The sequence below is a fragment of the Oryza brachyantha genome, chromosome 12 (genome assembly GCF_000231095.2).
Source record: "Oryza brachyantha chromosome 12, ObraRS2, whole genome shotgun sequence".
NCBI classification, from domain to species: Eukaryota; Viridiplantae; Streptophyta; class Magnoliopsida; order Poales; family Poaceae; genus Oryza; species Oryza brachyantha.
This window is the reverse complement of record NC_023174.2, coordinates 16,305,003-16,319,017: the sequence shown is the minus strand read 5'-3', so window position 1 is coordinate 16,319,017 and position 14,015 is coordinate 16,305,003. Positions and strand designations below refer to the sequence as shown.

Genomic DNA, 14,015 nt, shown 5'->3' with positions numbered 1-14,015 from the left:
GTTCACCTTAGCTACAAATATCCCCTCATTTTGCATGCATTTGAGTTTTTTTTAAATCATGGACAGTCCATTTCTTCAGAATATCAGGCAAGGGTTTATGTGCTCATGTCATGGTAGAGGAAAGTGGATCAATCATGCTAACAATTTGCATACTTAAAAAAAGAGAAGATGTTAGGTGCTCCTAACTCCCATGGGGTTGGTGGATATCAAATGACAAATGGTAGTGTGTCCATGTATTTCTTCTTTCTTTAGAGCTGAATGCTACGCTGAATTTATGCACGCACTTCATTTTCAAGGTTGCAATCAGGGAAAGTTCACACTTACTTGGGAAACCGAGAATGCAGTCACATAATTCAGACTTTGAACAGAAGAAATTTATATATGGCTGTGGTTCAGCAAGGTCAAAACTGGTCCATAATTTCCATAGCAGAAACAGATTTCTACTTGTGCATCGCTGTCTGAGATGTGATCCTGTCATGATCCAAGAATCCCAGCTAAAAAAGAAACAACTCTTGAAAGAGATCCCGGAATATGCTTTTTTTGAGCTAGACTCTTAAAAAAACTTCTCTTCTGAAAGCTGGAAAAAATGGGTCACCAATAGAAACATGAGCTGTTGCTGAGGCAGTGAAGCTGTAGTGCAAGTAGTTCAGCAGTTGACCAGCTGGGCACGTCGTGCTACCGATCAAATTGGGGAGTTTATCAGCTTCCATCCTGGAACAAACAATCGGAGCTCTGCCTTCCATGAAATCACTGAAATTAGCAGTTTTGGTTGAACTGAACAGATGAACCTCTTGCAGCTTTGCTTGCTTCAGGTGGCAGTGCACTGCAGAAATTTGCAGCCTTGCAACAATGGTGGGTTGGTGGCCACATGTCCTGGATGGTTGCTGTTTTGTTTTAAGAGGGTTTTGTGATGATCTACAGGAACCATGTCGACTAAAGCTTTGACATGGGAACAGAAATTACTGTAGTTCAGTTGATTTTGCTTCTTATCTGTGTTGCATTAGACTGAAGTGGAAATATGACTTTATCACCTGAAAATATTAGTACATGTATATCATGCTCCAAACGGAAACAAGGGAAAGAAAGGATTTACAAGTATGGTTTTAGTGAAGGTTTACCAAAACATGACAATTAATTAAGGAACCTCTATGTTCAGCTATCACCTAAGAACTTAGATTGGCATGTCATTGTCAGACCTATTATACTAACGCCATTCCACGTTATAAGATGTTTTAGCTCTCTGTATATGCTAATAAATTTAGACATATATATAACATATATTAATTGATCTATAGGATGAATATAGATATAACTAAAAAAAATACTATACTATAATATAAAACGGAGGGAATATATAAGTTAATCCAAGCTAGGCAAGTGTACACGCAAAACCAGTGCAGAGTTAGTGAGATACTCCTGATGTTTTTACTCCAGTAAGTGTACATAAAGAGAGAGAATCTGAAAGAAATACTACTTCCTAGTGAGAATCCTTGTCGATCTCCGCCAATGGAGACGGACGGAGGCGGAGGCTGCCTCCGGCGAGGCGGCGGGCGGCGCGCCGGAGGAGAGGGTGACGACGCGGCGGAGGCGAAAAGCATCAGACCAATTTTACATGGGCCACTAAAGGGCCCACGGCCCATGTCTCGCCAGAGAAGCCTCAGGATTTGGCCCATTCGCGGCCAATGGCCCAGGTCTAAGTAGTGGGCTGCCTCAAGATCCGGCCCACGAAAGTAGTGGGCCCACCCACGCGTCGGCTCCTCCTCCTCCTCGACGGCGAGCGGCGGCGGCCGAGCACAAGCGGGCTCAGCCCACCGGAACCCCATTCTCCGGCGACACGGCGGCGCCCCCGCTCCCTCCGGCGACCCCCGCCGCGGCGACGGCGGCAGTACGGCCTCACCGCATGCTCTCCCGCTTCCCCGTCTCTCTCGGCCGGGCGCGCGGCCTGCTGCGGGGTAGCGTCCGCTGCGGCGGCTTCGTCTCCGCGATGGCCGGAGGCGGCGGAGAGGACGGCCACCTGGGGGAGTTCTCCGAGTACATGGAGCGGCTGCGCAACTACGAGCGCTCCGGGGTGCCGCGCGGCGCCGGGACCGACTCCGACGACGGCTTCGACCTCGGCCGCATGCGCCGCCTCCTCCGCTGCCTCGGCGACCCCCACACCCACTTCCCGGTTAGATTCCACCCTCTCCTCAACAGCAGCAGAGCTTCACAACTTGCCTTAAAACCTGCAACCAATGCAGTAAAATTATAGGAAAGGAACAAATATGTGATTTTGCTGGGGCATTGCAATTTAGCATTTGTTTGTTTCAACTTTCAAAAGTAGTATTAAGGTAGCCATATTGCATACGACTCATGATTTCACTTTTCATGGAGATAATGTGATGAATATTTGGATGAAACTGAATGAATGTGGTTATAGGCTGTTCATATTGCTGGCACCAAGGGGAAAGGTTCTACTGCTGCATTTCTCTCAAATATCATGAGGGAGCAAGGTTACAATGTCGGATGCTATACTAGGTACTCCAACATATCATTGTGATTAGTTAATCACTTTTTTTTCTAGTTTGAATATATATCTTGTTAATTGACTGTCGATTTACAATGAGGATGCGAAGGGTCTATAAAACATTTCTGTGTTGTTTCCTTTCATCCTGAGTTGTTTCAAACATTTCTCACCGTATCTACATTGTATAACTATAATAGTTCTGTTGAATTTATCTGAGTAGAATTACAATTAATTGATAATTGTAATCAACCTTTGATTGCAGCCCACATCTTCTAACAATTCGTGAGCGCATCTCTGTTGGAGAAAGTGGAGGTCCTGTTTCAGCTGCTGTTTTGAGGAATATTTTTGGTCATGCTAAAGAAGCCATTGATCAATCAATAGAATCAGAAGATGGAGCCCTGACTCATTTTGAGGTATTCTCTCCTTTTTTTTCCCCAGAGAATTATTATATGCTGGTTGATTCTTTGGTTTTGTGAAAAACACAGCAATAGTGCATGCAAGATGAACTAAACAAACTCTATATTGTAACTGCTTTCATGAATATATTATTTTACATTTATTACTTTTGATCCTTTCATGAATCAATGGTGTTGCTGCTGTCATTTTCTTTTTCAAATCTACTGAGTAGGATATCTATTTTTCATGTGCACAATGGCAAAACTATTTCCTACCAAAATAAATTTGTCAATACAGCATGAACTTGTTTGTCTAAATCCATATCCAGCTGCTAGCTAGGAAGCATGATGGTTCTTAGTAAGAAGGAAAAATGGGCACCACACTTTGTTGTCAATTGCATTATACCTTTTCATATTTTGAAGTGCTGTGAGCTGAATCCTCATGCTGCCTTTCTACATCAGTCTTACTTTTGTTTGTTAACATCTGTACTTATCTTTGTTTGATAATATACAGTGTTTCTACAATTACTCTGATCTCATTATCTAAAAGAAACTCTATTCTCTCTCAGTTCAAGATAATCAAAATACATTCACTGAGCATATTTAGTCAAGTTAGAAAGTACTGACATGCTTTAGTTTCTCATATTTCACTCTGATGGACATGAGTTCAGAAAGTACTGGTATGATTTTGTAGGTTTTCACTGCTCTCTCGTATCTTCTGTTCTCACGAGAAAATGTTGACATTGCTATTGTCGAAGTAAGTTATTTAACTTTTTGGTGTATATCGATGCTACTTTTATTTTACAATTCTCATGGTTTATCTTTCATATGTTGCTTTAAAATGTTAAAAGTAGGGTAGAAATCTATTTCTTTGTTTTCACAGAAGTTGTCTAGAACCTATGAACTTGTATTACGAGATGTGGAACTGAAATAACAGGAATGCACCTGTTGTACTGAGCAACTGGGAAAAAACTTCAGTGAGGGCTGTTGTCTCAAATTCAAAATATCCCTATGAACAATTAAAGTGTTTTCCTGCGAATAGTTTTTGTTAGATAATGTCTCCTTACATCAGTTATGTGCCCTGTGCCCCTGTGTCCATTTCAGACTTCAGAGTGCTCTGGCCTTCTGATGTAACCAACCCAAAAGTCTGCTGTTTTTAACAGAATCTGGATACAGCCAATACTGTGGTCAACAATTGACATTAGGTGTCTACTGAAAGGCAATTCTCATATTGAATCATAGGGATGACATAAGACAGCCCCAAAAGAACAAGTTTCGAAGAGTTAAATATTCTTAGGCCTCCCTTGGAATGCTGGATGTCTGTATATCAGAAAGGGCTTCTGACTAATGAGTTTTATTTTATTGAGAATTAGCACTAATCAAAAGTAGGCATCTAGTGTTTATAACTGATTATTGAATTTCAACTTTACAACATTTACACTTGATTGCCTAGGCAGGCCTTGGTGGAGCAAGAGATGCCACAAACGTCATACAAAGTACTGAATTAGCTGCATCTGTCATAACAACAATTGGGAAAGAACATTTGGCTGCTTTGGGTGGTTCCTTACAAAGCATAGCAGTGGCAAAGTCTGGAATCATCAAGCAGGAGCGACCAGTTATGTTCTTCTCTCGTCTTTGGCTCTTTTCATGTCAATCATGATTTATTTGCTCTTGCTTGTTGTTCCAGCTTGTATTCTAATCAGTGATTAAATGGTCTGTACTATATTGTGATTACTATTCACCATGTTAATTTTGTATTTGTTATCAAACTATTTTACAGACACATCATGTTTTTATTCGAAGTGTAAATTCTATCTATGAAGCTTCATTCCTACATATGAGCATGCCAAATATGGCTAAAATATTTTCTGATTGCAAGCAATTCTCACATGTGCTGCTTGTGGCTAAAGTTTATATGGTTGATTTTTTTGTAACGTTAAGTATTTTGCAATTTTATTTACATATCAACTGATGCTGCTGCATTATATTTAGACCAATGTCACCATGGTTCCAGATTACCAGTATGGTTCTGACATGGAGTTTGAATAACAAATATTTTCAGGTTATAATTGGTGGTCCTTTTTCCTCAGATATTGAGCAAATTCTCCGGGATAGAGCATTCTTAACACAATCTCCCATAATATCTGCCTGTGATCCTGGAGTCAGGAGCATCACAAGATGCATTCGTTGGGATTGTGGAAAACCTTATCAAAGCTGTGACATTATCATCGAGATTTCAAATAATATTCCATTGGTATAGTTCCTTTGCCAACCTTATCCATTCTTCCTGAAATAAATAGGAGACTACTGATTTTTCTCTTTTTCTTATCAAGTCCAAATGATTAATGCAAATTCTATTTGCAGTTTATTGAATTGCATGATGTAAAAATCCAGCTGCTGGGGGATCATCAACGCCAGAATGCTGTAACGGCTTGCTGCACAGCTCTGTGTCTCCGTGAGCTAGGTAGTAAAACCATAATTCTTCAGTGATAATCTGTCCACTTCAATTGAAGTATACTTGCTGCAACATGTGGATGGGTGTCAGATGAGTTTTCACTGTTCAGTTGGTTTTTAACTGTGTCGTTGCTTTTCAACAATTACAGTATTAAAACTCTGAATACTTAATAATGTTCTGTCTTTTCTTTTTCCTTGAAGACTTTTTTCTTTCTGATTCTTCATTTGTATCTCCACCTTGTTACACATGTTGGAACTTGGCATAATTCTAATCTATTTTCATCCTATCAAATGGCTTTGGGAAGTTAAGGATGGGACATTTCTGATTCATCAATTAGAGCTGGTTTAGAGAAGACACAGCTGCCTGGGAGAAGCCAATTTCTTACAGAAGAGGAAACTTCAGTACTTGGGCTTGATGGAGCATCCAGCGTACTTGTTGATGGAGGTCTCTTGCAAGGACCTACCCTAAGTTTATTTTCTCTCCTTACTGTCCCTCCATTACCTATTGTTTTAAAACATTTCAGCCCATACTGAGGCATCAGCAAAAGCCTTATCAGACGTGATAAAAACTGTCAAACCAAGAGGGCCTTTGGCTTTTGTTGTTGGAATGGCCAATGACAAAGAACATTTTGCCTTTGCTGAACAGCTTCTGTCAGGTAAGATTTCTCCCATTTAAACATTTCAAATCCACACGCATTGGATCAATTGGCTGATTATTTGATTTTAAGCACAAATTCATGAAACTCAAGAGAAATGATCTTGGTATACTATGAGATCATTAATCCATCGCATTCTAATTGCAATCAAATCTTATTTTTCACAGGCCCAAGACCAGACATTGTTTTGCTGACAGAGGCGAGCATAGCTGGAGGGCGCTCCAGGTCTATGCCAGCTTCATCACTGAAGGAGGTATGGATGACTGCTGCACACAGCCAGGGAATCAGCTATTCGGACATAGGGATGATCACCGGCATCGAAGCTCCGATCATTGCCAGCCGGCGGCCGGCTGCAACCGGTTCCTCGAGCAGCGACACGCCCATGCTGATTGGGTGTTCAAGCGCCCCATTTTCATGCGACCTGATCAGGGTTGCCTCTCGGCTGCTTCAGGGCCAAGCAGATGGCGACACTGGGCTGATCTGCGTGGCCGGCTCCTTGCACATGGTTTCATCAGTTCTTGGACAGCTTCGGCAGTAGCTATAGCTTGCAGCAGGCTGGTACACATGTACTCTCTCAGTTTCTAAGAACTTAATAAATATACTTGTCATTTCACAAATGTCAGTACATTTCCTCTAAACTTCCCCTATTAATCTTATTCTTCTCACACATTTGCCTATCATATTTCCTGCGATTGAGATATTAGTGAGTACTTTAATTTCTACATATACTTGCACATCTGTCTTTTCGCTTTTGCTTATGCTTATAGGCTAAAAATTTAAATTTTTAATCTTAAATTTAGAGCTGATTTTATGGTTTTTTCAGCAAAGTTTATTTTTCAGTCTTAGACTTTTAGATTACCAAGAATACTTATATAAAAAATTTATTCATAAATTATTTTTCGTTTATAAATATGTCATTTGGCTTTTAAATAACCCCTTTGATTAGTTGGCATAACTTGGTCAAAGCTCTCCTGTCAATCATTATAAATTAGAGGGAGTTGTAAGCACATGGTCAACCCTCTCCTCTCCTACAATGGCTGACAGTAGCAGGGCGTTTTGCTTTGCATTACTTCACTTTACTCCCCCATGAGATGGGTGATCATTCAACTGTTGTAGCCGGGTCATTCCTACTGTCAATCTGTCAGTAGCATACACTGTTGCATGTGATGGGTGCAAGATTATAGCGTGAGTGAAACGCCAGTGTATGTATGTGGCACGTTGTGTGGTTTGGAGAAATACTGCTCCTGGCACCGGCACATTGTTTCGTGGTACCAGTAGCTTCTGATGCTTGGTGGTGTTGGAATCTTGTTTGCTTTGACAGGTTGCTGTCGGTGCCTTGCCAAAAAAAAAATATCTTTCTTCTCTTCGTTGGAGCTGAAGCTGACTGGCATAAGTGTGTGAATTGTATTTTTGATGCTGGATGGATACACGGAGGTTGGTTGAGGCTGCTACTCCTTTCTCTTGCAAATTACTCTCTCCGTTTCCGTTTCATAATATAAGACTTTCTAGCATTATCTAAATTAATATAGATGTTAATGAATTTAAATATATATATAAATTATATACATTCATCAATTAATAAATTTAAACAAGTCTAGAAAGTTTTATGATATAAAAAAGAGATAGTAAACAGTAGCTGTTAACAGATAAGATACTGTACCTTGTAGCTACTGTAGTGGGCCTGCATGCATTCATCATGATCCAACCATCCGTACGCTCCTTGGTGGTTTTGTGGACCCACCTTCCAGGAACAGAGACACGTGGCAGTGCCACCTGTCGATCTGTGGTGCTTCACTGACGAGCAATAGTACTGCCACTTGTGTCCTGTGACTCCTGTATCTCCGGTTGAGGTGAGGCTGACATCCGTTATCCGTAGCATGTTTGCCAAACCAAAGTCGCACTCTACTCTAATCAAATTAAATTAGTACTCCCTCGGTTCCAAATCCTCAAATAAACATAAGTATTCTAAGATTCGAAATGCTAAAAATATAAGTATTTTAATACTATTTATAGCAATGCATATCTTATCCATCATTTTTTTTAATCTCCACATACTCTCATACCGATGTTCATTCCTCATTTATTAAGAGTCATCATTGTCTTTTTTAAGATTAAACCTTCTAAACAAACTAAAAATGTTTATATTTGAGAAAAAAATAATGGTATCAAGTATCAAGTCAAATTTTACGAACCCAGCTATAATCGGTAACTATTTTTTTCTTCTGTTTGTGATTTTTTGTAAACTGGCATTGACAACTTAAACATTTAAATTAGTACCTCCAAATTTATCTCTATGGTAGTACTAGTGGCAAGTTTAAAATTACTTTTGTCGCTGTTAGAACTAATCTCATATTTAGTTTTAAAGCAAAGCTCGTGATGTCCACTTTCATCTTCTGTTACATACATGATTACATGAAAAATCAACAAAATCTAAACAAAGTCCATGAACCAAACAGCTGGTAGTGGTAATGCCATGTTTAGTTCCCAAAAATTTTTAGTAGAAATGTCACGTTAATACGTACGGTCACACATTTAAAGTACTAAATGTAGTCTAATTACAAAACAAATTTTAGATTTCGTCTGAAAACCGCGAGACGAATTTTTTGAGTCTAATTAATCCGTCATTAGCATATGTTAGTTACTATAGCACTTATGACTAATCATGTACTAATTAAACTCAAAAGATTTATATCGTGATTTCCCTATAGTTGTATAATTAGTTTTAATGTTCATATATATTTAACATTTTATTTAAATGTCTAAATATTCGATGTGATATTTTTAAAAAAAGTTTTTGGAATTAAGGAGGCCTTAGCTAGCAAAAAAAATTCTTATACGTGACATGCATGAACTTTAATGAGGACTGAGGTCACAATTGCTCTTTCCAAGAAAAAAATAACGTAACCAACTCATCTCGTAGGGTTGTTTGTTTGGTTTTTCGTGAGAAAAAAAATCAATGGACATATTATAAATAAACAAATTCTAAATAAAACTTTCGTATACGTGTTTTTATCGATAAAAAGAAATATTAAAAAAATCTAAAATCTACTCTAAATTTAAAATTAAGATTTTAAATTTTAATTTCAAATCATAAGTAAAAGTAAAAAAAATAAAAAGATAGGACTGACATAGAGAAACAAATACACGACAACTGACATGACGAGATGAGTTGCAATTTCATCAGCTACAAGATCCACTCCACCACAGCTTCTACTGCAATTATCGGAGCAAGTTCAATACTATAGCCAATTTAAGTTCTAATTCATCAATCTAATAGTCAATTCATATAATAGTTACCTGCAAAACATCAATACATGGTCCCACATATCATACACATATTTTGTCTTGGAGTCCGTGTGCAGCTGATTATAAATTAGTAGCTTATCTATCTTCTCTTACCTCTTATCTCTTTAAAATATACTTATAACTGGCATATAGCCCTGCTATTGTACCTGCTCTCAATGTCCACGATGGAAAATAAAAATGGGTTCTTTTAGTGTGTACTAGCAAGAAAATTAGCTATGGGTAGCAAATTTGCAATCTGCAATTCAGGCTGAGATCCACGTGGTCAGTCAGTCCCTCAAAGCAAGGCTAATAATATAGTTAATAAGTTGACTATAAGACTCCTTGTAGTTTTCTTATAGCCCACTCATATAATGGTTAGCTATTTATCTTTAATGTAGGACCCACATGTCTCTCTCACATGGTGTCTTGGTTCTTGTGCCTGAGCTGGTTATGAACTTATAATCAACTTCTCCTCTCTTCTTCATTCTCTTCCACATCAGCATTTAGCTGGCTTATAGCCTGTTATTATACTTACTCTCAGTCGTCGGCGACGGCGACGGCGACCTCTCCGGAGCTGGAGAGCTCACCGGTGTCCAGCTTATTATTAGCCTTTGATTAGATCAGCGACGAGGCCGGCAAAGTAAACAGGAGAAAATGCTCCCTGGATTTGATACGGAAACTGTGGTCTGTGCAATACCGGATTTGGGAGGCCGCTCGGCGGTTTTGCTTTCCGCCTTCCACAAATGGCGGGCGCGCCAAAACCACCGCGACGTCCCTCTCCTCGAGGAGACGAGGGAAAAAAATCCGGTTTTTTTTCCCGCCAGGACGCCCCTACGGCCTACATGCCAAAAGAACCGGATTGAACCAAAAAAAACTGGAACTGTTGAAACCGGTGATCTGGTTTGGTTCGGGTTCTCTTAAAGATCGGTGAACCGGGTTAGTGAACTGGCGAACCATTGGTGGGTTTCTAAATAAAACCGGTATTTAATTTACCGATGGTACATTTTATTATATATTTATTATGTTACCATTCCAGTAGAGAATCGGATTGGATATGGTTCATTTGTTGCAATGTAATAGTAGACATACTGTAATATTAATAAATACAAAATTGATGGTTCGACGAGTAACCGGACGGTTCGATTGATGAACCGTGAACCGATGGCTAGACCGGATGGAGCCCCGGTCCGGTTTTCTTGCTATTACGCCTACACGTCATCCAGGTTCGCGAGGAGGAGGAGGAGGAGGATGCGGAGGTTTTGCGTCGCAAACCCAGCGGCGGTATTCACGTCGCTGTCCATGGATTTGCTGCTGCGCCCCCGCCTTGCCCCTAGTTTTCGAGCACCAGTATATCTCGCAGCTTCCTCCTCCTCCTCCTCCGCTTCTGCTCTCGTCGTCGAGACTGTTTCTTGCTGCCGCCGCTGCTGCTGCTGTTGATTCTTTCTTGGGTGGTTCGGGTGAGCCAAGGAAGGAAAGGTCGGATCTTAGTGTGGTGGTGCCCGGCGATGAAGGTGGGGAGGGGGTCGTCGAGGGGAGGTGCGGAGGATGACGCCGCTGCTGGGAGCGGCGGGATGGAGGCGGCGCCGCCGGTGAAGAGGAGGCGGGTGGCGGGGGCGCCGGCGGCGGGGGCAGGCGGGAGCAGGCGCGTGCAGGCGGAGGCGTCGCCGCTGCAGCGGCTCTTCCAGGCTTGCCGCGCCGTCTTCAGGGGCCCCGGCACCGTCCCGGCGCCCGCCGAGGTCGACCTGCTCTGCTCCATGCTCGGTGCGTCTTCTTCCTCTCTTGTGTTCTTCTCTTCACCCATGCTTGCATATGTCTCAGTTTGTCATTGCAACAATCTGTGTGATCTAAATTTGCTGTTTTTGGCATGTTCTGTTGAATCGCAATCTTTAATGTGGTACCTGCTTTTTTTTTTCTTTCCTGGGATGATATGCCTGCAGAAAATGTTCAGATGAAATGCAGAGTTGATAATTAGATTGAATGAAATGCCCTGAATTTTTTCTTTCTTTCGTCACCTGTTAATCACTTTGTTGCAGCTGGTAGTTTTGTCCTAGTAAAAACGTCTGCCCCATGCCGCTGTGTACGTTACATGAGCTGAATTAACTGAATTTCAATCGCTTGAAACGCTATTTGCAGACAAAATGAAACCAGAAGATGTTGGCCTTAGCGCGGAACAAGAATTCTTCACGACTAGAGAAGAAGACGATGGAATCCCGCTCATTAAAAATACAACATTGTATGAATGCGAGAACTTTACGGTGAGTAGCAAGCAGTGCACATACTAACTGAATTATGATGAATATGTCAAGAGAAACCACGATACATGTCCCTTTTTCTTTGAAAGGAAAAAAGCAAAAAAAAAAAACAAATTCACTGACGTTCTTATCATTGCCAGATGGTTATCTTCTTTTTACCACAAAACGCGGTCATCCCTCTCCACGATCACCCTGGAATGACAGTGTTCAGTAAACTACTTATCGGATCGCTGCATATAAGGTCATACGATTGGGTTGATCCTGAGCCCGCGCCAAGCTGTTGTAATCACTGTAAGCTTTCGAGTCATTCGACCCTTTCTTTTCAGCCTCTAGCATTATGCATCCTCCGCCTTGCTGATCTTGGTAGAGTTGATTGTTGCAGCAGTGAGATTGGCAAAGCGAGTGGTGAATGGTGTTTTTACGGCGCCTTGTGATACATCAGTCCTGTACCCGACAACGGGAGGGAACATGCACCGGTTTCGAGCTAGGGCGCCTTGTGCAATTCTCGACATTCTTGGCCCCCCTTACTCCATGGAAGATGACCGGGACTGCACCTATTACAGCGCTGTTCCTTACTCGCGTCATTCGAGTAAGTAGCAAATTTTGCTCCCAGAATTTGTCAACACTTACTGCTAGCTCATACTGCACGACTGATTGACATACTTTTTTAGTAATTTGAAATTTTGAGCAACAGTTAGTTGGACTGGTTGCTGCTTTAGCAAGGTCTAAGAGGCCAAATGTACGGCTTAGGCATTAATATTGATTACTTTCGACTGTGCAAGTATATTTAATTGTTAGATTATCAAACCAGTAGTTTTGCACTGGCGACGCCCATCGAATAAGTAGAGAACTTTTTTTCTTGTTAAATTAACAACCCACAGATAGCTTTTTGTATGATACAGCCGTACTACTCCAAATGCAACACGTGTGCATGATTGGCTGTGCAAGCACACAGTTTTGGCTTAGAACATCAAAACCACTTAGAACATTAGTTAGGCTCTTGACCGTTGGCTGATAATTGCATGAGTTTTTCCAAAGTCTGCTAGCTTCGATATTTATCAGAGTATATTGCCTGCTTATGTTTCTGCACACAAAACTGAGTAGATTGTTCTGTCTCTGCGCTGACAGCGAAAAATGACGCGACGGAGCAGCACGCCGGAGTCGACCAAGAAGGCCACCGTCTGTCATGGCTGAAGGAAACCATTCCACGGGAGCTGAGGATGCGCAGGATCCGGTACGGTGGCCCGCCGATCTCCGATGAGTGATCGCCGGCCCGGCCTGATCCGAAGAACATTCATGACCTGATGGACATGGACAGCCAAACCCATGCAGCTGAATCTGTCGATGTCTAACCTTGTAGACAGCGGATAACCATAGATGCAATCATGCAGAGCTGAGCTTTCAGGTCTCGCATGCCTGATGCTGTCTTTCAGTCTCAGTGGTGCCCTTTTTTTTTTCTTCTTGATCTTGATCATTGTTCAGTGCATGTATGTAGTTCTTCATCCATAGACTCCAATATTTCAGTTATGTTGGGTCACTTTTTGTTTTGCAAATTAAGAATCGATCTATTGGGGCTAAATGTAAGGTTGTAAAGTTAGCAAGGTTCTCTGGGTAATACTCCTTCAGGTTTATACGAGTGGTGAATCTGACACCATTCAATCATACACTTAAATTCTAACATTATTCATCCTCTCTTCAAACCAAACCTACAAGACGAAAGATCTTGCAGCTCTTGGCCATGATCATAATTTTACGCTAATAATAAATGGTATTTGTACAACGACGTCTTGTCCAGAGTGAAAACTTGACAAGCAAAAAAACCGCTAATTAATCTCTAAAATTTTAAAGTAATTCTTTTACTTTTTCAATATGCCGATATAATCTTTTAAGCTCTCTTTGTTTAGGTTTATAAACTGTCTTTTAGACTTAAAACAAAAATAAGCTTTTTTCAGATTTTAAAAAGCCCTAATCTATTACTCCGTCTGTTTTCATAATATAAGGCTTTCTAGTCTTAGATAGATTCATATGGATGCTAATGAATCTATATATATATATATATATATATAAATTATATATTCATTAATTGATGAATTTAGACAAAGCTAGAAAGTCTTACTGTATGAAACGGAGGTAGTACTGTATTGTTAAGCTAAAAGTTAGATTCAATTAGCTTTTTTGAGTTTATTTGGAAGAGAGGTAGTACCTATCATTAAATTTGAAGCGTTTATATGACTAGTTTATAAAGCATATAAACCGAAAAATCGAGGTAACAGATTAAGTTAATAAACCTAAGCGTAAACAAAGATGAACTTAATCTTGTAACCATATACGGGCATTTTGCTGGTCTTCTGAAAGTTTCTGGCTAGCATAAAATTTCTCGAACAAACATTCTTGCGCAATCGCTCGTATTCCTACCAGGCCCAGTTTACACATACGGCCCAAATTAATCTCATCGAGAGGCCCAACCAAC

General features: G+C 40.6%; 2 protein-coding genes across 3 annotated transcripts; both read left to right on the top strand.

The window, feature by feature from the left end:
• Nucleotides 1–1,849: 1,849 nt before the first annotated feature.
• Nucleotides 1,850–6,706, top strand: LOC102706341 (dihydrofolate synthetase). The gene is made up of 10 exons (XM_006664156.3): nt 1,850–2,167; nt 2,417–2,514; nt 2,766–2,916; nt 3,593–3,655; nt 4,352–4,513; nt 4,961–5,152; nt 5,263–5,362; nt 5,663–5,797; nt 5,877–6,008; nt 6,176–6,706. Exons 1-10 carry the CDS (start codon nt 1,901–1,903, stop codon nt 6,544–6,546), a joined length of 1,671 nt encoding a protein of 556 aa, XP_006664219.3. The 5' UTR covers nt 1,850–1,900; the 3' UTR covers nt 6,547–6,706.
• Nucleotides 6,707–10,588: 3,882 nt separating this feature from the next.
• Nucleotides 10,589–13,289, top strand: LOC102723010 (plant cysteine oxidase 2-like). 2 transcript variants are annotated; one of them, XM_015842985.2, is made up of 5 exons: nt 10,589–11,054; nt 11,427–11,548; nt 11,686–11,836; nt 11,931–12,134; nt 12,674–13,289. In XM_015842985.2, the coding sequence occupies exons 1-5, from the start codon at nt 10,799–10,801 to the stop codon at nt 12,808–12,810; spliced, it is 870 nt and encodes a 289-aa protein (XP_015698471.2). In that variant the 5' UTR covers nt 10,589–10,798; the 3' UTR covers nt 12,811–13,289. The 2 variants fall into 2 exon arrangements, with proteins under 2 accessions (XP_015698471.2, XP_040385155.1); XM_040529221.1 differs by having other exon boundaries at nt 10,592–11,054; nt 11,928–12,134; nt 12,674–13,288.
• Nucleotides 13,290–14,015: the final 726 nt, after the last annotated feature.

Excerpts from the sequence above, each read along its gene's own strand:
- LOC102706341 (XM_006664156.3), top strand. The coding sequence starts at position 1,901 with ATGCTCTCCCGCTTCCCCGTCTCTCTCGGCCGGGCGCGCGGCCTGCTG. Across the intron at positions 2,917-3,592 it reads GAGCCCTGACTCATTTTGAG|GTTTTCACTGCTCTCTCGTA; the intron begins GTATTCTCTCCT and ends ATGATTTTGTAG. Across the intron at positions 3,656-4,351 it reads TTGACATTGCTATTGTCGAA|GCAGGCCTTGGTGGAGCAAG; the intron begins GTAAGTTATTTA and ends TTGATTGCCTAG.
- LOC102723010 (XM_040529221.1), top strand. The coding sequence starts at position 10,799 with ATGAAGGTGGGGAGGGGGTCGTCGAGGGGAGGTGCGGAGGATGACGCC. Across the intron at positions 11,549-11,685 it reads ATGAATGCGAGAACTTTACG|ATGGTTATCTTCTTTTTACC; the intron begins GTGAGTAGCAAG and ends TATCATTGCCAG. Across the intron at positions 12,135-12,673 it reads TCCTTACTCGCGTCATTCGA|CGAAAAATGACGCGACGGAG; the intron begins GTAAGTAGCAAA and ends CTGCGCTGACAG.